This window comes from Xenopus laevis, chromosome 9_10L, assembly GCF_017654675.1.
Source record: "Xenopus laevis strain J_2021 chromosome 9_10L, Xenopus_laevis_v10.1, whole genome shotgun sequence".
In the NCBI taxonomy this organism is placed as follows: domain Eukaryota; kingdom Metazoa; phylum Chordata; class Amphibia; order Anura; family Pipidae; genus Xenopus; species Xenopus laevis.
In genome coordinates, this window is record NC_054387.1 from 127,074,723 (window position 1) to 127,098,456 (window position 23,734).

At 33.4% G+C, this 23,734-nt stretch overlaps 1 protein-coding gene across 11 annotated transcripts in view; it reads left to right on the top strand.

Annotated features, from left to right (window-relative positions):
* LOC108705602 overlaps positions 1-23,734 on the top strand; it is a 411,717-nt gene that overhangs the window by 4,598 nt on the left and 383,385 nt on the right. For all 11 annotated transcript variants that reach the window (XM_041576725.1, XM_041576726.1, XM_041576730.1 and 8 more), the window contains exons 2-9: positions 3,784-3,858; positions 5,048-5,119; positions 16,599-16,664; positions 17,237-17,308; positions 18,074-18,130; positions 18,909-18,971; positions 20,594-20,665; positions 23,117-23,191. In XM_041576725.1, the coding sequence (XP_041432659.1) occupies positions 3,784-3,858; positions 5,048-5,119; positions 16,599-16,664; positions 17,237-17,308; positions 18,074-18,130; positions 18,909-18,971; positions 20,594-20,665; positions 23,117-23,191 (552 nt within the window). The remainder of the gene's footprint in view (positions 1-3,783; positions 3,859-5,047; positions 5,120-16,598; positions 16,665-17,236; positions 17,309-18,073; positions 18,131-18,908; positions 18,972-20,593; positions 20,666-23,116; positions 23,192-23,734) is intronic.

The following is a 23,734-nucleotide window of genomic DNA, read 5'->3' on the forward strand; positions in this document are numbered from 1 at the left end:
TGCCAAGCTGTTATTATTAATATTATTATTATTATTGTTTTATATTATTAAACAGGTATTTTTAGAGTGTTCTGCGCTTTTTATCCCAAAAAGTATTCGAGCAGCACCTGTAAAATGTGGGTCCACGTGTAAATTAAAAAAGTCAAAAGGGAGTAGGTGCACTAGACAGCAGTGTTACGATCTCAAAATCTGAAAAGAAAAAGCAATCCCAATAGTGCAGAAAACCTATAACATGGACTTAATGTTTTAGTATGCAGAACTACTCACAAACACCTTGTAGTTAACGTGCCTGTGTGTTTTGGAATTTAACCGGACTAGCGTCTTGTATGGTCGTACCTATAGGAAAAAAGCAGCAATAGTGCAGTATAGTCGGTCTAATTTATAGACGGTAGATTACCGTCCACGCTTACCCCTCAGTGGTTCGGTGGATGCGCCTGTAAATATTGTTCGGTCCGATCCTCAAGATGTCATTCTCAGCGTTGTGTTTGTTCGGACACGCTGGGCTTCCGATCGGCTCTTTTGGTTGGAGATGGCAGATGCCGGTTTTTTGCTGCTTTGCGTCTCTGTTGGAAGGTGCTTCCAGCTGGTGAGGTGGTTTCCTCGTGTAGAACGCCAATAGTTTTCAAATAGAACTCACACTAATTTTCTTTTAACGATATGGGAGAAGTTCACACTGTGACAGTATTCTGGTGTTTTTAATTAATGGCTTTATTTAAGACAAATTTAATACAGCCCAACGCGTTTTGTATTAGATAATACTTCCTCAGGGGCAAAGGATAATTCCCACATTCCTTTTCGTGGCTTTTTTATTTGATTAGTGGGTAGTTCTCTCAATTTGCTTAATTAATAGAAAACAGTTGTATTTAACGAACATGAGTTGCAAATCTAAAATATTTCAAATTATATAAAAAATCATGCATAGTCATGAAAGGGTTTACAATAGAAAAACCAATTAATCAGTTAAAAACATTTTAGATCAATATCAATATTTAAGACTCTGAGTGCAAGTGTCTTTAATTTGTGAATCCAGACTGTTTCTTCCTGGGGAATTACTTTAATTATATCACTTCCTTTTTCGCTTTTTTGTGAATTATTCCTGCAAAAGTTAATAGAGATGGATCAGAAATTGTGGTGGCTTTTGAAGTGAGCTGACACACTGTGTTGTTACAACTTTTTTGATATTGTTAATGTGTTCTCTTATCCTTGTCGTGAGGCATCTACCTCTCCTTCCTATATATTGTAACTTACATGGACACTGTAACAAATATATAACCTTAGTACTGTTGCAAGTTATTAGACTTATTAGACTTTTAATATCAAAAGTTTCATTGGTTACATGTGATCTAAATTGGAAACATTTTTGCTCGTTGTTTTTGCAAGTTTTGCAGGCTTTGCATTTTTTGCAGGGATAAAATCCTTTATTGTCATGTGTGAGGAATGTTTTAATAGTTTTATTTTCAACTCGTATGCAACTGGGTACTAGAATTTGTTTCAAAGTTTGCGGCTTTTTGTATAATATACTTGGATTTTCTTAGATAAATCTTTATCTTTTTTTAAAATGTACCAGTGTTTTTGTAAAATCCTTTCAAACTTATTTTTGGAACGATTGTAGGTTGTAATGAAAGGAATGGAGTCTTCTGTGTTATGCTTATGTTTCTTGATGTTTTTTAGCATTTCATTACGGTCTTTCTGGTCACACTTAGTCTTTGCTTCTTCAACTATTTCTTCGCTATATCCCTTTTCTCTAAATTGTTTCTGTAGGATTTGACATTCTTTCTCGTAGTCTACTTTTCTACTGCAGTTTCTTTTTGCTCTGTTAAACTGGATTAGAGGGATGTTATTTAACCATTTTTTATGGTGACAACTTTTTTTTAGAATGAACCCATTAGTATCCATAGGTTTTCAGTATAAGCTGGTCATAAGTTTATTGCTGTCAACTGGAGAGTTGCAATGTGCCATTGTGATTGGATTAGTGGAAGAGTTTATATGGTGAGAATTTCCCAGTTGAACTGAAGAAGCTGCTCGGATGAGTAGTGAAACTTCTTCAATGATTACTCAGCAAGTCTAGTTGTTTTAGATTAACTTATACTAGATATGGCATAGAAAAGGTTTTGTCACACATTAAAGGTGGAAACACATTGGATAGACTTCTTAAACAAGAAGCTAAATAGATTTTCTTTCTAGAAACTAGACAACCCTCAGGAATGAACTTAGAATACAATGGATCCTGTTTTGTCTAAAAAAAATTGAGAATTTGTCTAAAAATATTTCTAATATTTTAAACCTTGAATAACTCTGAAAATACTAAAACTGTCACCTTAACTGTAATAATTCTTTTATACAATCATTTAACTATAAGAATTTCTCTATTTTGTAGAAATGTGTATTTTAAGCTTTTAACGTTTGTACTCAATGTATACCCTTATATTCCTGGACAACCCAATTATATATATATATATATATATATATATATATATATATATATAATAACCTTTCTGATTGGCTGTTCAAAGCACTTTTCTGATTGGTTTGTTTCCATTTATAAACCACTCTCTGTGCAGAATATCCTTAGCCTATGATTAAGTGCCCACAAGCACAAAATGCGTAAGGCTACTTTTTGAGATGTTCTTTTTTGTTTAAAAGACTGCATCATATTTTGGAGTGAAGTCCAGTTTGTGCCAGCCTACAATTGAACAAAAATATGGAAAGAAAGGAAAGCATAATCAAATTATAACATCACATCTACTAATCAATTTAGGTAGATCATGTAAAATATATTTTCAAATCTGGTGTCAAAGACCATGTTGCCCTACACTTGATTGGCACTGACTATCTTAAGGGGCAGCATGTATAATATCATAAGGACCATTCTTTAAGGCTACTTAAATAAATCTTAAACATTAAAAAATAATCTTAGGTCCTAGGAGGATTAATATAGATAAACAGATCTATAATATAAATTTAAAGTATTACTGGGTATTCTCTCCCAATTACGTAATACATGATTGAATGAAAATCTGTTATATACTAAAATACAGTACGGGGCAGATTTATCAAGGGTCGAATTTCGAAGTGAAAAAAACATCAAAATTTGACCATTGAATAGGCTTGACAATCGAAGGATTTTTAAGATCGTACGATCGTGCTTCGATCGTACTTCAATTCAAAGGATTTAATCGTACGATCATACGATTTTATAAAAAATCCTTTGACGTCTCAAAACTTAGCCAAATACTGGCTAAAGTTCTAGGAGGTCCCCATAGGCTAACATAGCAATTGGCAGGTTTAAGGTGGCGAAGTGTCAAAGTCTACATTTTTCTAAAGAGACAGTACTTTGATTATTGAATGGTCGAATAGTCACAGCATTTTCACTTCGAATCAAAGTCGAAATCGAATTTGGCCTATTCGATGGTTGAAGTACCCAAAAATTACTTCGAAATTCAAAGTTTTTGAATTCAAAAATTCACTTTGAATTCACTTCGAGCGTTAGTAAATGTGCCCCCAAGTAAATGGAAAAGAAAAAACATATAAACTTTAAACTTTATTGGCATAGGGCATATGAATTAAATTTTGAATAATAAAGTTACTAAGGTAATATTTTTTAAGGGTTTATTCTACAGATTATTGTTCAGATAATTAACTCCATGAAAACATGTATTTTTTTCACTTTTTCCCAATTGAACTTGACAGAAACTGCTATTTCAAAAAGTATACTATACAGCTTATCTTATATGTAGCTTGGAGAGGACACAAGTATTTTTATATTATTCATATTTCTCTCAGATCATTCAGAAAATAATACAATGACAATGAGTGAAAAAGATGATGGAAAAGAAGAACACACAGAAACTTTAGAAGGTGAATTCTTAATTCGAATATATTAGTATGCAATTACACACATACTTACAAATGGTAGTTAGGTGGAAAAAGAACAATGATCCATCAAGTTCTACCTTTCTAAATAAATTCCATATATTATACATGTATAGACAGACTTATCTACACACACACACACACACATAAAACAAGGGAAGTTGTGCTCACCACTAATTTAATCCATTAAATGGGGTGCAATGAGACTGTGACCACAACATTCATATAGACAAATACAAGAGATCCTCTGCACTCAACTATTATAAATATATTAAGGACATTGAGACATTTTTATGCCTTAAGCTGCTAAAAAATACCTTACCCTTTAAACAAAACAGGGATTGTTTGTTCATATATTGTAATATATTTAAGCTGGTCAACTATGTCAAAGTAATCCCATATCTGGCCAGTCCTATGCTCAACTTTCACTGATTCATTAAGAATTGTACTCCATCATTATGCATTTTACACTGGGACCAAGTTTTACCTGCAACATACTTGCTGCTGTTAAAACTCCCAAACTTGGTTGCCCTTTTGTTGGCCGCCACTTCATTCACCTGCCTATAGCTGGAAAGGGTGGGAGCTAGCTGGCCACTGCTCCTGTATAAACTATAACAAACAAGAGAAAAGACCAGGGACTGGCAAAAAATGCTCATGTAGATATTGTGCATGGACTTCTAGAAAAGAAGGTGTAGGTCACATAGAGGATTCATAATTTCAATATGTAAATGCTTCATTTGCTATTTTTTTCATAGAAATGGTATATGATGTTGCCTTAAATGAGAATGTAGCTAAAAGGAAAGAAGAAAACAAATGTTTAATTCAGTATTGCCACAATGATAAATGTGCATGTAGCTAGACCTTACAATTTGGGTGCACTGCTTTTCTTAATGTTTAGTGCATTATTAAGGGATCTCACAGGGGACTCCTGAGCACCAAATAATTATTACTGTATTATGATGTGCACCTCTAACTACTTAATTTTGAATGAAGTAGCTGAAAGGAAAGAAGAAAACCAGAACCTTCCAAAGATAAATGTTTCATTCAGTATCACCAAATTGAGAAATGCGCATGTAGAAATTGTGCATGAACTTCTAAGAAAGAAATTGAGGGCCATTTAATAGGGTTTATGAATTAAATATGTAAGTGCTTTTTTTTTTGCATTTTTTCATAGTAACAGTAGATGATGTTGCAATAAATGAGAATGGAGCTGAATGGAAAGAAGAAAACACAGAAGTTTCCAAAGGTAAATGTTTACAGTTTAATTCAGTATTACCATAATGAGAAATGTGCATGGAAATATCGTGCATGGACTTATAGGAAAGGCATTGTAGGCCATATAAATACGGTTTATGAATTCAATATGTAAGTGCTTTATTTTTCCATTTATTTTTTCATAGAAACAGTAGATGATGTTGCAATGAATGAGAAAGGAGCTGGAAGGAAAGAAGAAAATACAGAACCTTCCAAAAGTAAATGTTTAAATCAGTATCACCAACATAAAAATGTGCATCTAGATATTGTGCAAGGACTTCTAGGAAAGAAATTGAAGTCCATATAAATAGGGTTTTTAAATTCAGTATGTAAATACTTTATTTTGCAATCTTTTTTCATAGAAATGGTAGATAAAGCCGAAAGGAAAGAAGAAAACACAGAACCTTCCAAAGGTAAATGTTTATTTTTTTTATAATGTTAAAAAGAGGTAACAATGCCCCCTAATTTAGATTCAACTTCAAATTCTGTAATTGTTTGTGTGTGTATATATATATATATATATATATATCTATATATATATATATATTATACTGTATATGCATATAACAAACAATATATCATTTTATTATAATATATAACTAGTTTACAAAAATACATTTCCTTAGTGGATATGGGAAATTAAATATATTTTACTTTATAATCATTTTCTAAAGATCACTTGGTTAATGGAAAAAAGAAACAAACTGAAACTAAAATGTAAATATAAAATATATGTATAATGTAATACAAGATACAAAGTTTGCTACAGGTCTAGTAACTCATAGTAAGATCATTGCTTTTCAAACTAAAGGGAACAGTTTGCTTCTCTCTATAACCCATAATGCAGTTTATGACTTCTATTATCATATACAATAGCTTATATATTTGGATGATCAAAACATGAATTCAATAATTCCAATTTAATTCTATGAAAAAAAGAAACAGTGATTTATTCTATAATTAATGATAACACATGATGGGGCCGATTCACTAAGGGTCGAATTTCGAAGTTAAAAATACTTCGAAATTCGACCCTCGGATTGAAATCCTTCGACTTCGAATATCGAAGTCGAAGGATTTAGCGCTGATCCTGCGATCGATCGATCGAAGGATTTTTCGTTCGATCGAACGATTGAATCCTTCGAATCGAACGATTCGAAGGATTTTAATCCAACGATCGAAGGAAAATCCTTCGATCAAAAAATCACAGGCAAGCCTATGGGGACCTTCCCCATAGGCTAACATTGACTTCGGTAGCTTTTAGCTGCCGAAGTAGGGGGTCGAAGTTTTTTTTAAAGGGCAAGTACTTCGACTATCGAATGGTCGAATAGTCGAACGATTTTTCGTTCGATTCGTTCGATTTCGTTCGACTTCAAACGAATTTAACCAATTCGATGGTCGAAGTACCCAAAAAATACTTCGAAATTCGAAGTATTTTTACTTCAAATCCTTCACTCGAGCTTAGTGAATCAGCCCCGATATGTCAAAACAGTACCCTTCACAAATATAGGGAGACAAAGTGACCTCCTTGCAGATAGTGTCCTGGATAACATTGAACCCAAAATCCTAGCCCACCCACTGTGTCACTGTTCTGTTCACTTAATCAGTGTACCCCCCATAGATTACTCACCCCCTACTACAATAGAAGAAAATAACATTGGCAAAAGGAAGAAATACCAAATAATTTGTAAGGTGAGTAATCTGATGTTATATCCTAATGGATAACAAAATATATCTTATGTAGCATCTGAAAGGCAGCAGACCGACCACCCAAAAAAAACAAAAAAGCCCAGGTTCTATTGCTAAATATAATATCTGCATAAAGGTCCTCTATGTAGGACCGACACATCAACTTACACCATTACATTTTTGTACATAAATTAAGTCCCATGCATTCTCTGTGTTCTTCATGCTGAATGTTATGAGTTTGGTGGATAGGAAAGACAGTGTCCTGGGAATGCATCATGTTTATACATTGTTTTGTTATTCTTGCACTAAACTACGCAAACGGTGACACCGAAAGTACTTTCATTTTCTAAAATTCTGGTTCTTCTGGACAATTGTGGCATAAAACAGCTAATTTCATTCTCAGTTCACCCCACCATAGAATAAGCTTCATCATAACGGTAAACTTGACATACAGGATTCATGTGAGACACGACTACTTGTTTACACTGAAGTAGTGATGGGCAAATCTGTCTCTTCACTTTGCCGAAAAATTTGCGAAACTGCGAAAAGATTCGAAAAATGCATTGAAGCCAATGGGCATCAAAGTAATTTTGACATGCAACAATTTTGATGTGAATAACAATTTTTACATGCACAACAAGGTTCAAATCATTTATATTTTGTTATTAAAGTGAATTTTGCTTGACTAATGTGATAAAATAGGATTTTGAATAATTTTTTGGGGTAACGGGTCCTCTTTAAATTACATAATTGTTTGCTCCCATAGATCCCTCAAATTTTGGCACAATTGAAGCAAATGAAGAAATCACATTTAATTTACAAGGTCAGTTACTTAGGGGCTGATTTATAAAGCCTTGTTAAATGTTACCATGTGGTAATGATAGTTATCTCTCAGTAAAACATTACTAAAGGTTTGACATATAAATGTGTTTTCTTCTGAGCTAGAAATGTTTCTTACATTGTGAAAGATAATTATCCAAATTCCTTTTCTCTACATGCACTACGCATTGGAGAACAAGACTAGAGTAATGAGATGATAAAGCTCAGTGTTGCTGCAAAGCATTACCGAGAACTACTGTTTTTATAGATCAGAATATAAGGACAGTATTACAACTGTGCTTTCTTCTCCTACTAGAATATAATAACTTGTTTTATAATGCAATGATAGTTTGTATATATTTGTATTTATGATTTCATTGCCCCCTTGTTTGTAAAAGCACCAGCTCTTTGTGCTTGGTAAATGCCCAGTCAGTAATTGCCGTGATAACAAATGCAATCGAAGGGTGTTATTTATTAAAGTCTGAAAGCTAAAAACTTGAGAAATTTGAATTTTTTTTATTATAAAATCTATATTTTAAGTGGGAAAAAACTCTGGATTTAGTATACCCTGAGAATGGAAAACATCTGTATCCAAAAATCTGGCATCTTAGACCATTCATGGTTGTATATAAGTCAATGGGAAAAGTCCCAAAGATATCATGATCTGCACTGGGATTCGTGAAATAATCTGAGGATTTTGTGGTTTTCAGGCAAAAGAGTTTTTGGGCAGAAGATCTGAAAACATTTGTACAATTCACATTTTTCACAAATTTTTTATAGGACATTTTCTGGAAAATGTATTGATAAATTAGGGGAAATAACCCATTCGGTCAGAGTAGATCTCAGAAAATAATGAGATATTTTGAGATTTTGATAAATAACCGTCTAAAAGTGGTTGTCTGACGTCTGTTTGGATGAAGATAGTCTCATTGTATAAGAGTGTATGATGCCAATACAATTGTAATGCTTTCATTTGGTTATTTTTCCTAAATTTCATTCAGATAATGCTATCAATAAGCATGAAGAGGATTATGAGAAAGAACAAAAAACAGAAACTACCAAAGGTGAGATATAACATTTTCTAAAGAGGTTTGAATCATGTTTCAAAATATTTGCATCCTGTAATTTATAATTCCATACCTGTATAACTTCTTTTAATACACCCACTCCCCCACCCGAACCCTAACTTGTCAGTCACGTTAGGAAGTGGAAGAGGAGATGCAGGGCACAACAAGGTCCTGTCCTTACCTCATGCCATGTGGCAGTTGTGAAGTACAGGGTTGGCCTGTGCCCCAGGATGGTCTAAACCTCACCCTGAATTTTCAATCCAGCACAAGGTGCAAAGTGGCGCAGTCTCTGGGACACACGTGATTGTTAAATGAGTACTAAGGGACATGTCATTTTTCCCCTTAATGCTCTACCATTGGCACTGCAAGGAAAGATTTAGATTTAAGGAAACTAACTTTCTATTAATAACTTTAGGAGAGGCTTCAATGATTTATTGAGCAAACATAATATCCAAGGCTATTGTTCTCTTACAAGCTACAGTTAGGGGGTAACTTTTCAAAATAGTGAAAACTGCACCGGCCAAAAAAATCTGATTTTTTTTTGATTTTCCACACAAAAACCACCAAATATTCGAATTATTGCAGAAAACCCAGTGCAGATCAGGATATCTTGGGGACTTCTCCCATTGTCTAATACAATATACAACCTCGGCAGGTCTGAGATGCCATATTTTTGGATTCAAACTTTTTACATCCTGAGGGGGATTATAAATCCTGAAAAATTTAAGGGTTTTTTCCCACTAAAAACTAGGATTTTCTAGTTAAAAAAAAAACTAGAGTTTTTTGAGTTGTTGACATTCGGACTTTAATAAGTAACCCCCTTAGTGTGCATATTTATGTACACATAATTTTATGCAGGTATAGGATCAGTCATCTGGAAACTCATTATCCATAAAGCTCAAAATTACAGGAAAGAGACTCAATTTTACAAAATTAATTAAAAAACTGTTTAAATAGTTTTCTTTATTTCTGTAATAATAAAATAGTACCATGCACTTGATCCCACCTACAGTATAATTAATCCTTATTGGAGGTAAAACAATCACTATTGGGTTTATTGAATGTTTAAATGATTTAAGACAAAAATAGATATCCAAATAAAATCCTTACAAGTTGGACTATTGTACGATATTGATGGGCAATTTTTTTGCCTTGTTTCGACACGGAAATTACGCCCATAGACTTGTATACTGTTGTGCGTCAAAAATAAAATATTTTGCCGTGCGATAAAAATCTTTCGCGTTTTGGCGAATCGAAACGGGTCAAATTCACCCATCCCTAATCATCAGTTATAATCAGTGCTTAGTGATGTCACTGAGATTTCAGTGTAATTCACCCTTTCCGAAAATATGGGGAAACATGAGGCCTCTGGTGCCACTCCAAGGTAACTTCTAATTAGTGGTGCTTGCGAAGCAAAGCATCACTACTGTTATCTTGAAAACTTATTTTTATTCTTCTTCCGTATGAAAGTTTGGCGCGTAACTAGTCCCGCACCGTTTGTCCTAGACCCATGAATGAGGTGTCAAATCGTCCGGCTTAATCGGGAATGGGGTGGTATGACTTTTCTAAGGGGTGGGTGGTTAATTGCCCCTTGCGGGGGCAATTAACCACCCCGAAAAGTCCCATAGATTGACATTGAGGCCAACTTTTGACGGATTCTAGCGCAGAGAGGGAATCTTGTAGAAACGTTAAATTTACCACATTTGAAGAGGTTTGGACCTGTGTCAGATGATACCCCACACGAGGGTATAAGTTTTACCCCCGGGGCAGGAGAGGTCCCCAAATTTGCCCCATTGACTTATAATGGGGAATTTATTGAATAATTAGTTTGTCGCAGACCCATGAATGAGGTGTCAAACCGTTCAGCTTATTCGGGAATGGGGTGTTGTGACTTTTCTGTCCTATTTTGGGGACCCAAAAAAGTGAGCGGAGCCGCAAACAACCAATCAGATTTTCCCTATTGACTTCAATGAGAAAATGTAAACAGCTGTAATTCTCACAGTAATAAAGCCAGAGCTCCCAAACTTGGCACCGTGGGTCACTGGGTGACTGCAGCCAAAATTTACAAAAAGTGGGCGGAGTCTACAACAGCCAATCAAATTTCAGCCATTCAATTAAATAGAAAAATTTTAAACTGCTGCCGCTCTTAGACGGTTAATGGCAGCCTCCTCAAAGTTGGCACAGTTGGTCACTGGGGGACTGGGATTAAAATTAAGAAAAGTGGGTGGAGCCAAAACCAACCAATCAGATTTCTTTGATTGGTTTTAATGGGAAAAATTAAGAAGGCTGCCATTCTCTCAGTATTGATGTCAGGGACCTTGAATATCACAAATGTGGTCGCTGGGGGTTTCCACTTCAAGTTTAGAAAAAGTGGGCCGAGCCACCAACAACCAATCAAATTTCATTCATTGATTTTCAATAGAAAAAAATAGAAATGCTGCCATTTTTACACATTAAATGACAGCATTCCCAAACTTTGGTATGTTAGTCACTGAGTGACTGTGGTTCACAATTAGGAAAAAAAGGGGCGGGGCAACAACAGCCAATCAGATTTGGGCCTGAGTTTTGCCACGGCAAGCACCACTCACATTTTCTTCAGGAAATGTACCTCTCTAGTATGTATATATTGTACAACCGGGGATATATTATTAACAATATAAAATGACAAAGAATCAAAACTGAGACATCTAAAGTTGGTCTCTCAGAAATAGCATTCATCATTAACAGCATTAAAAAGCCATCCAAAGTGGGTGTATATTTGGTATGCAAATCTTACATTTTAATATTTAATTATGTGCTCCCAAAGATCACTCACCTCCTAGTACAATGAACGAAAATGAAACTCAAGAAAAGGAAGAAATTCCAAATAGTTTGCAAGGTTGGTAATTTAAATATTATTTTTGAGATTGTAAATTTCCATGTTCTTCTTTTTATGTAATGTACATAATGGTATATTTTATCTAATTATTTTAATAAAAAAACATAACCAAACCCAAACATTAATATGAAAAATCATATCATACCATTTTTTCGGGAATTTTCCCTGAATCATATGATTTTTTTGAATTTTTGACCAAAAAGCCAGAAATGATTGTATTTGCAGGCTAAACCCAGTGCAGACCATAATAACTTACAATTAGGATAAAGAGCTCTGTCATTGACTTATTTACAACCTCTGCAGATCTGAGATGGCGGATTTTCAGATTCAGACTCATTGCAGCATCAGGCTTTAATAAATAAAGAAAACCTGAAAACCTTGAGTTTTGTCCCCAAAAACCCGACCAGATAAATTTGAGGTTTAGTAACTATCCCCCTTAAAGTTAAGTGGGTAGGAAAGATGGTAATGCAATGAAGAAAATAGGCATGCCTTTTTATATTCATAAATATATATGGTTGTTATTTCTTGACTAAATAAGACAAACTATGAAACTTTCATTTTCAACGTTCTGCTTCTTCAGGACAATCACGAGAGTCGTATAGGACCATTATTAGTTAAACTCCATGTAGAATGAATTCCTTCTTGTATGTAAACTTTAGACATAGGCAACAAATGAGGGAGGACAGCTTGTTTACACAGAGCTCATTATTGTAGTGTAAGCAACCTCCTCTGTATTAAACATCTGGGGCTAGTACAGCGATCCTCCCACCCCTCCTCAACCGCATCCCCCTAGCACTACTTAGGGACAATATAATAAAAGTGTTACTTAAAAGGCTTTTTGCAAATTTTTATCACATACTTTCTCTAAAACTACGCATGTCATGACATTTTATTAAAAATTGTCATAAAAAAGATAAAGTACAAATGAGAAATTACGGTGAATTTTCAATCGAGCACAAGGTGCAAAGTGCCGCAGTCTCTGGGACACATGTGATTGTTAAATGAGTACTAAGGGACATGTAATTTTTTCCCCTTAATGCTCTAGCATTGGCACTGCAAGGAAAGTAAATAACCCCTACAGTAGATTTTATATTTACTCAAACACATGAATGCATTCATTCTAATGTGATTATAAATTCAGAGAACTGATTTATTCTATAATAATATTCTAAAGCATTAGTCCTAAGCATTTCCTATGTTATTTTTCTTAAAATACAAAAGATCCATAAATATCATGTAACATGTTTAGATTTAAGGAAATTAACTTTCTATTAATAACTTTAGGAGAGACTTCAATGATTTATTGAGCAAACATAATATCCAAGGCTATTGTTATCTTACAAGCTACAGTTAGGGGGTTACTTATCAAAATAGTGAAAACTACACCGACCAAATCCACACGTGTGCGGGGAAAAAACTAAAAAAAATAATGAAAATATCAGATTGTGTGCGATTTTTTTTGATTTTATGCCCAAAAACCACCAAATATTCGAATTATTGCAGGAAACCCAGTGCAAATCAGGATATCTTCGGGAGTTCTTCCATTGACTAATACAGTATTCAACCTCGGAAGGTCTGAGATGCCAGATTTTTGGATTTAAACTTTTTAAATCCTAAGGGGGATAATAAATCCTGAAAAATTTGAAGGTTTTTTTCCACTAAAAACTAGGATTTTCTAGTTAAAAAAACTAGAATTTTTTGAGTTTTTGGCATTAGGACTTTAATAAGTAACCCCCTTAGTGTGCATATGTATTTACACATAATTGTATGCAGGTATAGGATCAGTTATCTGAAAAATCATTATCCAGAAAGCTCAAAATTACAGGAAAGCCATCTTAAAGAACCTCCATTTTTCTAAATTGATTAAAAAACAATTTAAATTGTTTTCTTTATTTCTGTAATAATAAAATAGTACCATGTAGTTGGGTTTATTGATATTGATATTAAATGATTTAAGACAAAAATAGATATCCAAATTAAATCCTTACAAATGGGACTATTGTATGATATTGATGGGTGAATTTTTTTTTCTTGTTTCAACACGGAAATGATGCCCATAGACTTGTATGGTGTTGTGCGTCACAAAAAAAAGGAAAGACGCACAACAAAAATGATACTCGAAGTCGAAGGATTTCAATTCGATAGTCGAATATCGAGGGTTAATTAACCCTCAATATTCAACCAATAGTACGTGCCCCGTAAAGTTGGTCTCTCAGAAATTGCATTAATCATTAACAGCATTAAAAAGCAATCCAAATTGGGTATATGTTTGGTATGCAAATCCTACATTTTAATATTTAATTATGTGCTCCCAAAGATCACTCACCTCCTAGTACAATGGATGAAAATGAAACTCAAGAAAAGGAAGAAATACCAAATATTTTGCAAGGTTGGTAATTTAAATCTTATTTTTGAGATTGTAAATTTCCATGTTCTTCTTTTTATGTAATGTACATAATGGTATATTAAGAGGTTATTTACTAAAATCCAATTTTATCTCATTATTTTAATAAAAAAAACACAACCAAACCCAATCATTCATATGAAAAATCATATCATACCATTTTTTCGGGAATTTTCCCTGAATCATACGATTTTTTTGGATTTTTGCCCAAAAAGCCAGAAATGATTGTATTTTCAGTCTAAACCCAGCACAAGCCATAATAACTTACAATTAGGATAGAGACCTCTGTCATTGACTTATTTACAACCTCTGCAGATCTGAGATGGCGGATTTTCAGACTTTTTGCTGCATCAGACTTTTATAAATCTCGAAAAATTTGAGTTTGAGAAAACCTGAAAACCTTGAGTTTTGCCCCAAAAAACCCGACCAGATAAATTTGAGGTTTAGTAATTATCCCTATTAAAGTTAAGTGGGTAAGAAAGATGGTAATGCAATGAGGAAAATAGGCATGCCTTTTTATATTCATAAATATATATGGTTGTTATTTCTTTACTAAATAAGACAAACTATGAAACTTTAATTTTCAACTTTCTGCTTCTTCAGGACATGAGAGTCGTATAGGACCATTATTAGTTAAACTCCATGTAGAATAAATTCCTTCTTGTATGTAAACTTTAGACATAGGCAACAAATGAGAGAGGACAGCTTGTTTACACAGAGCTCATTATTGTAGTTGAAGCAACCTCCTCTGTATTAAACATCTGGGGCTAGTACAGAGATGTTCTTTTTTGTTTAAAAGACTGCATCATATTTTGGAGTGAAGTCCGGTTTGTGCCAGCCTACAATTGAACAAAAATATGGAAAGAAAAGAAAGCATAATCAAATTATAACATCACATCTACTAATCAATTTAGGTAGATCATGTCAAATATATTTTCTAATCTGGTGTCAAAGACCGTGTTGCCCTATACTTGATTGGCACTGACTATCTTAAGGGGCAGCAGGTATAATATCATAAGGACCATTCTTTAAGGCTACTTAATACATCTAAACATTAAAAAATAATCCAAGGTCCTAAGAGAATTCATATAGATAAACAGATCTATAATATAAATGTAAAGTATTACTGGGTATTCTCTCCCAATTACGTAATACATCATTGAATGAAAATCTGTTATATACTAAAATACAGTAAGGGGCAGATTTATCAAGGGTCAAATTTCGAAGTGAAAAAAACTTCTAAATTCGAACATCTAATAGGCTAGACCTACATTCGAAGTCAAAGGATTTTTAAGATCGTACGATCGTACTTCAATCGTACTACGAATTCAACAATTCAAACGATTTAATTGTACGATCATACAAATTTATAAAAAAAATCCTTTGACTTCTCTAAACTTAGCCAAATACTGGCTATAGGTTCTAGGAGGTCCCCATAGGCTAATATAGCAATTCGGCAGGTTTAAGGTGGCGAAGTGTCTAAGTCAAAGTTTTTTTTAAAAAAAAAAACAGTATTTCGATTATCGAATGGTCGAATAGTCAAAGCATTTTCACTTCAAATCAAAGTCGAAATCTAATTTGGCCTATTCGCTGGTTGAAGTACCCAAAAATTACTTCGAAATTCTTCATTTTTGAATTCAAAAATTCACTTTTAATTCACTTCGAGCCTTAGTAAATGTGCCCCCAAGTAAATGGAAAAGAAAAAATATATAAACTTTAAAAACTTAATTATTATATTTATTGGTATAGGGCATATGAATTACATTTTGAATATTAAAGTTACTAAGGTAAGGGTTTATTCTACAGATTATTGTTCAGATAATTAACTCCATGAATAGGTTTAAAAAATATTTTTTTTTCCTTTTTTCCCAATTGAACTTGACAGAAACTGCTATTTCAAAAAGTATATATCTTATATGTAGCTTGGAGAGGACACAAGTATTTTTATATTATTCATATTTCTCTCAGATCATTCAGAAAATAATACAATGACAATGAGTGAAAAAGATGATGGAAAAGAAGAACACACAGAAACTTTAGAAGGTGAATTCGTAATTCTAATGTATTAGTATGCAATTACACACATACTTACAAATAGTAGTTAGGTGGAAAAAGGACAATGATCCATCAAGTTCAACCTTTCTAAATAAATTCCATATATTTATACATGCATAGACAGACTTATCTACATGCTTACTATTTAAACAAAACAGGGATTGTTTGTCCATATATTGTAATATATTTAAGATGGCCAACTATGTCAAAGTCATCCCATATCTGGCCAGTCCTATGCTCAACTTTCACTGATTCATTAAGAATTGTAGTACATCGTTATGCATTTTACCCTGGGACCACGTTTTACCGGCAACTTACTTGCTACTGTTAAAACTCCCAAACTTGGTTGCCCTTTTGTTGGCCACCACTTCATTCTCTTGCCTATAGCTGGAAAGGGTGGGAGCTAGCTGGCCACTGCTCCTGTATAAACTATAACAAACAAGGGAAAGACCAGGGACTGGCAAAAAAAACAATGCTCATGTAGATATTGTAGGCCATATAAATACGGTTTATGAATTCAATATGTAAGTGCTTTATTTTGCAATTTATTTTTTCATAGAAACAGTAGATGCAATGAATGAGAAAGGAGCTGGAAGGAAAGAAGAAAATACAGAACCTTCCAAAAGTAAACGTTTAAATCAGTATCACCAACATAAAAATATGCATCTAGATATTGTGCATGGACTTCTTGTAAATTTCCTTAGTGGATATGGGAAATTAAATATATTTTACTTTATAATAATTTTCTAAAGATTACTTGGTTAATGGAAAAAAGAAACAAACTGAAACTAAAATGTAAATATAAAATATATGTATAATGTAATACAAGATACAAAGTTTGCTACAGGTCTAGTAACCCATAGTAAGATAATTGATTTTCAAACTAAAGGGAACAGTTTGCCTCTCTCTATAACCCATAATGCAGTTTATGACTTCTATTATTATATACAATAGCTTATCTATTTGGATGATCAAAACATGAATTCAATAATTCCAATTTAATTCTATGAAAAAAAGAAACATTGATTTATTCTATAATTAATGATAACACATGATATGTCAAAACAGTACCCTACACAAATATAGGGAGAAAAAGTGACCTCCTTGCAGATAGTGTCCTGGATGACATTGAACCCAAAATCCTAGCCCACCCACTGTGTCACTGTTCTTCTCACTTAATCAGTTTACCCCCCATAGATTACTCACCCCCTACTACAATAGAAGAAAATAACATTGGCAAAAAGGAAGAAATACCAAATAATTTGCAAGGTGAGTAATCTGATGTTATATCCTAATGGATAACAAAATATATCTTATGAGCTTATGTAGCGTCTGAAAGGCAGCAGACCGACCACCCAAAAAAAACAAAAAAGCCCAGGTTCTATTGCAAAATATAATATCTGCATAAAGGTCCTCTATGTAGGACCCACACATCAACTTACACCATTACATTTTTGCACATAAATTAAGTCCCATGAGTGCTCTGTGTCCTTCATGCTGAATGTTATGAGTTTGGTGGATAGGAAAGACAGTGTCCTGGGAATGCATCATGTTTATACATTGTTTTGTTATTCTTGCACTAAACTAGGCAAACAGTTACTTTCATTTTCTAAAATTCTGGTTCTTCTGGACAATTGTGGCATAAAACAGCTCATTTTATTCTCAGTTCACCCCCCCTCATAGAATAAGCTTCATCATAACTGTAAACTTGACATACAGGATTCATGTGAGACACGAGAACTTGTTTACACTGAAGTAGTGATGGGCAAATCTGTCCCTTTTCACTATGTCGAAAAAATTTGCGAAACTGCGAAGAAATTTGAAAAATGCATTGAAGCCAATGGGCATCAAAATAATTTTGACATGCAACAATTTTGACGTGAGCGACAATTTTTACACGCACGACAAGATTCAAATCATTTATATTTTGTAATTAAAGTTCATTTTGCTTGACTAATGTTATAAAATAGGATTTTGAATAATTTTTTTGGGTGACGAGTACTCTTTAAATTACATAATTGTTTGCTCCCATAGATCCCTCAAATTTTGGCACAATGGAAGTAAAGGAAGAAATCACAGGTAATTTACATGGTCAGTTACTTAGGGGCTGATTTATAAAGCCTTGTTAAATTTTACCATGTGGTAATGATAGTTATCTCTTAGTAAAACATTACTAAAGGTTTGACATATAAATGTGTTTTCTACTGAGCTAGAAATGTTCCTTACATTGTGGAAAAATAATTGTCCAAATTCCTTTTCTCTGCATGCACTACGCATTGGAGAACAAGACTAGAGTAATGAAATGATAAAGCTCAGTGTTGCTGTAAAGCATCACCGAGAACTACTGTTTTTATAGATCAGAATATAAGGACAGTATTACAACTGTGCTTTCTTCTCCTACTAGAATATAATAACTTGTTTTATAATGCAATGATAGTTTGTATATATTTGTATTTATGATTTTATTGCCCCCTTGTTTGTAAAAGCACCAGCTCTTTGTGCTTGGGAAATGCCCAGTCAGTAATTGCAGTGATAACAAATGCAATCCAAGGGTGTTATTTATTAAAGTCTGAAAGCTAAAAACTTGAAAAATTTTAGGGTTTTTTATTATAAAATCTATATTTTAAGTGGGAAAAAAACTAAAAATGTTCTGGATTTAGTATACCCTGAGTATGGAAAACATCCGTATCTGAAAATCTGGCATCTAAGACCATTCATGGTTGTATATAAGTCAATGTGAATGACATAGAAAGGAGAAGGGGTAAGGCATGATCATAATAGATAGACAGAATGCGTTATTTTGAAGAGAGGATGATGCCAATGAAATTGTAATGCTTTCATTTGGTTGTTTTTCCTAAATTTCATTCAGATAATGCTATCGATAAGCATGAAGAGGATGATGAGAAAGAACAAAAAACAGAAACTACCAAAGGTGAGATATAACATTTTCTAAAGAGGTTTGAATCATGTTTCAAAATATTTGCATCCTGTAATTTATAATTCCATACCTGTATAACTTCTTTTAATGCACCCAGTCCCCCACCCGAACCCTAACTTGTCAGTCACGTTAAGAAGTGGAAGAGGAGATGCAGGGCACAACAAGGTCCTGTCCTTACCTCATGCCATGTGGCAGTTGTGAAGTACAGGATTGGCCTGTGCCCCAGGATGATCTAAAACTCACCCTGAATTTTCAATCCAGCACAAGGTGCAAAGTGTGTCTGGGACACATGTGATTGTTAAATGAGTACTAAGGGACATGGAATTTTTCCCCTTAATGCTCTAGCATTGGCACTGCAAGGAAAGTAAATAACTCCTACAGTAGATTTTATATTTGCTCAAACACATGAATGCATTCATTCTAATGTGATTATAAATTCAGAGAACTGATTTATTCTATAATAATATGCTAAAACATTAGTCCTAAGCATTTCCTATGTTATTTTTCTTAAAATACAAAAGATCCATAAATATCATGTAACATGTTTAGATTTAAGGAAATTAACTTTCTATTAATAACTTTAGGAGAGGCTTCAATGATTTATTGAGCAAACATAATATCCAAGGCTATTGTTATCTTACAAGCTACAGTTAGGGGGTAACTTATCAAAATAGTAAAAACTACACCGACCAAATCCACACGTGTGCGAGAAAAACTAAAAAAAATAGTGAAAAAATCAGATTGTGCGATTTTTTTTTTTATTTTATGCCCAAAAACCACCAAATATTCGAATTATTGCAGGAAACCCAGTGCAGATCAGGATATCTTCGGGAGTTCTTCCATTGACTAATACAGTATTCAACCTCGGAAGGTCTGAGATGCCAGATTTTTGGATTCAAACTTTTTACATCCTAAGGGGGATAATAAATCCTGAAAAATTTGAGGGTTTTTTTTCCACTAAAAACTAGGATTTTCTAGTTAAAAAAACTACAATTTTTTGAGTTTTTGGCATTCGGACTTTAATAAGTAACCCCCTTAGTGTGCATATGTATGTACACATAATGTTATGCAGGTATAGGATCAGTTATCAGAAAAATCATTAGCCAGAAAGCTCAAAATTACAGGAAAGCCATCTTAAAGAACCTCCATTTTTCTAAATTGATTAAAAAACAATTTAAATTGTTTTCTTTATTTCTGTAATAATAAAATAGTACCATGTAGTTGGGTTTATTGATATTGATATTAATTGATTTAAGACAAAAATAGATATCCAAATTAAATCCTTACAAATGGGACTATTGTATGAAAGGGATGGGTGAATTTTTTTTTCTTGTTTCGACACGGAAATGATGCCCATAGACTTGTATGGTGTTGTGCGCCAAAAAAAAGGAAAGACGCACAACAAAAACGATATTCGAAGTCGAAGGATTTAAATTCGATAGTCGAATATCGAGGGTTAATTAACCCTCAATATTTGACCAATAGTAAATGTGCCCCCTAAAGTTGGTCTCTCAGAAATTGCATTAATCATTAACAGCATTAAAAAGCAATCCAAAGTGGGTATATATTTGGTATGCAAATCCTACATTTTAATATTTAATTATGTGCTCCCAAAGATCACTCACCTCCTAGTACAATGGATGAAAATGAAAGTCAAGAAAAGGAAGAAATACCAAATATTTTGCAAGGTTGGTAATTTAAATCTTATTTTTGAGATTGTAAATTTCCATGTTCTTCTTTTTATGTAATGTATATAATGGTATATTATGAGGTTATTTACTAAAATCCAATTTTATCTCATTATTTTAATAATAAAAAAAAACACAACCAAACCCAATAATTCATATGAAAAATCATATCATACCATTTTTTCGGGAATTTTCCCTGAATCATACGATTTTTTTGGATTTTTGCCCAAAAAGATAGAAATGATTGTATTTTCAGGCTAAACCCAGCACAGGCCATAATAACTTACAATTAGGATAGAGACCTCTGTCATTGACTTATTTACAACCTCTGCAGATCTGAGATGGTGGATTTTCAGATTCAGACTTTTTGCTGCATCAGGCTTTTATAAATCTCGAAAAATTTGAGTTTGAGAAAACCTGAAAACCTTGAGTTTTGCCCCAAAAACCCCGACCAGATAAATTTGAGGTTTAGTAATTATCCCTATTAAAGTTAAGTGGGTAGAAAAGATGGTAATGCAATGAGGAAAATAGGCATGCCTTTTTATATTCATAAATATATATGGTTGTTATTTCTTTACCAAATAAGACAAACTATGAAACTTTAATTTTCAACTTTCTGCTTCTTCAGGACATGAGAGTCGTATAGGACCATTATTAGTTTAACTCCATGTAGAATGAATTCCTTCTTGTATGTAAACTTTAGACATAGGCAACAAATGAGGGAGGACAGCTTGTTTACACAGAGATCATTATTGTAGTGGAAGCAACCTCCTTTGTATTAAACATCTGGGGCTAGTACAGAGATGTTCTTTTTTGTTTAAAATACTGTATCATATTTGGAGTGAAGTCCGATTTGTGCCAGCCTACAATTGAACATAAATATGGAAAGAAAGGAAAGCATAATCAAATTATAACATCACATCTACAAATCAATTTAGGTAGATCATGTCAAATATATTTTCTAATCTGGTGTCAAAGACCGTGTTGCCCTATACTTGATTGGCACTGACTATCTTAAGGGGCAGCAGGTATAATATCATAAGGACCATTCTTTAAGGCTACTTAATACATCTAAACATTAAAAAATAATCCTAGGTCCTAGGAGGATTCATATAGATAAACAGATCTATAATATAAATGTAAAGTATTACTGGGTATTCTCTCCCAATTACGTAATACATGATTGAATGAAAATCTGTTATATACTAAAATACAGTAAGGGGCAGATTTATCAAGGGTCAAATTTCGAAGTGAAAAAAAAACCTTCTAAATTTGACCATCTAATAGGCTAGACCTACATTCGAAAGTCAAAGGATTTTTAAACGTACGATCGTACTTCGATCGTACTTCGAATTGAACGATTCAAACAATTTAATTGTACAATCGTACGAATTTATAAAAAAATCCTTCAACTTCTCTAAACTTAGCCAAGTACTGGCCATAGGTTCTAGGAGGTCCCCATAGGCTAACAGAGCAATTCAGCAGGTTTAAGGTGGCGAAGTGTCTGAATCAAAGTTTTTTAAAAAGACAGTACTTCGATTATTCGAAGCATTTTCACTTCAAATCAAAATCGAAATCTAATTTGGCCTATTCGCTGGTCGAAGTACCCAAAAATTACTTCAAAATTCGACGTTTTTGAATTCAAAAATTCACTTTTAATTCACTGAAAAATCTGTTATATACTAAAATACAGTAAGGGGCAGATTTATCGAGGGTCAAATTTCATAGTGAAAAAAAAACTTCTAAATTCGACTATCTAATAGGCTAGACCTACATTCGAAGTCAAAGGATTTTTAAGATCGTACGATCGTACTTCGATCGTACTTCGATCGTACTTCGAATTGAACGATTCAAACGATTTAATTGTACGATCGTACGAATTTATAAAAAAATCCTTCGACTTCTCTAAACTTAGCCAAATACTGGCTATAGGTTCTAGGAGGTCCCCATAGGCTAACATAGCAATTCGGCAGGTTTAAGGTGGCGAAGTGTCTAAGTCAACGTTTTTTAAAAAGACAGTACTTCGATTATCGAATGGTCGAATAGTCAAAGCATTTTCACTTCTAATCAAAGTCGAAATCTAATTTGGCCTATTTGCTGGTCGAAGTACCCAAAAATAACTGAAATTCGATGTTTTTGAATTCAAAAATTCACTTTTAATTCACTTCGAGCCTTAGTAAATGTGCCCCCAAGTAAATGGAAAAGAAAAAACATATAAACTTTAAAAACTTAATTATTATATTTATTGGTATAGGGCATATGAATTGAATTTTGAATATTAAAGTTACTAAGGTAATATTTTTTAAGGGTTTATTCTACAGATATTCTACAAAATATTAAATTTTTTTCCTTTTTTCCCAATTGCTATTTCAAAAAGTATACTATACAGCTTATCTTGTATGTAGCTTGGAGAGGATACAAGTATTTTTATATTATTCATATTTCTCTCAGATCATTCAGAAAATAATACAATGACAATGAGTGAAAAAGATGATGGAAAAGAAGAACACACAGAAACTTCAGAAGGTGAATTCTTAATTCTAATGTATTAGTATGCAATTACACACATACTTACAAATAGTAGTTAGGTGGAAAAAGGACAATGATCCATCAAGTTCTACCTTTCTAAATAAATTCCATATATTTATACATGCATAGACAGACTTATCTACATGCTTACTATTTAAACAAAACAGGGATTGTTTGTCCATATATTGTAATATATTTAAGCTGCCAACAATGTCAAAGTCATCCCATATCTGGCCAGTCCTATGCTCAACTTTTACTGTTTCATTAAGAATTGTACTCCATCGTTATGCATTTTACACTGGGACCAAGTTTTACCTGCAACTTACTTGCCGCTGTTAAAACTCCCAAACTTGGTTGCCCTTTTGTTGGCCACCACTTCATTCACCTGCCTATAGCTGGAAAGAGTGGGAGCTAGCTGGCCACTGCTCCTGTATAAACTATAACAAACAAGGGAAAGACCAGGGACTGGCAAAAACAAAAAAATGCTCATGTAGATATTGTGCATGGACTTCTAGGAAAGAAGGTGTAGGTCACATAGAA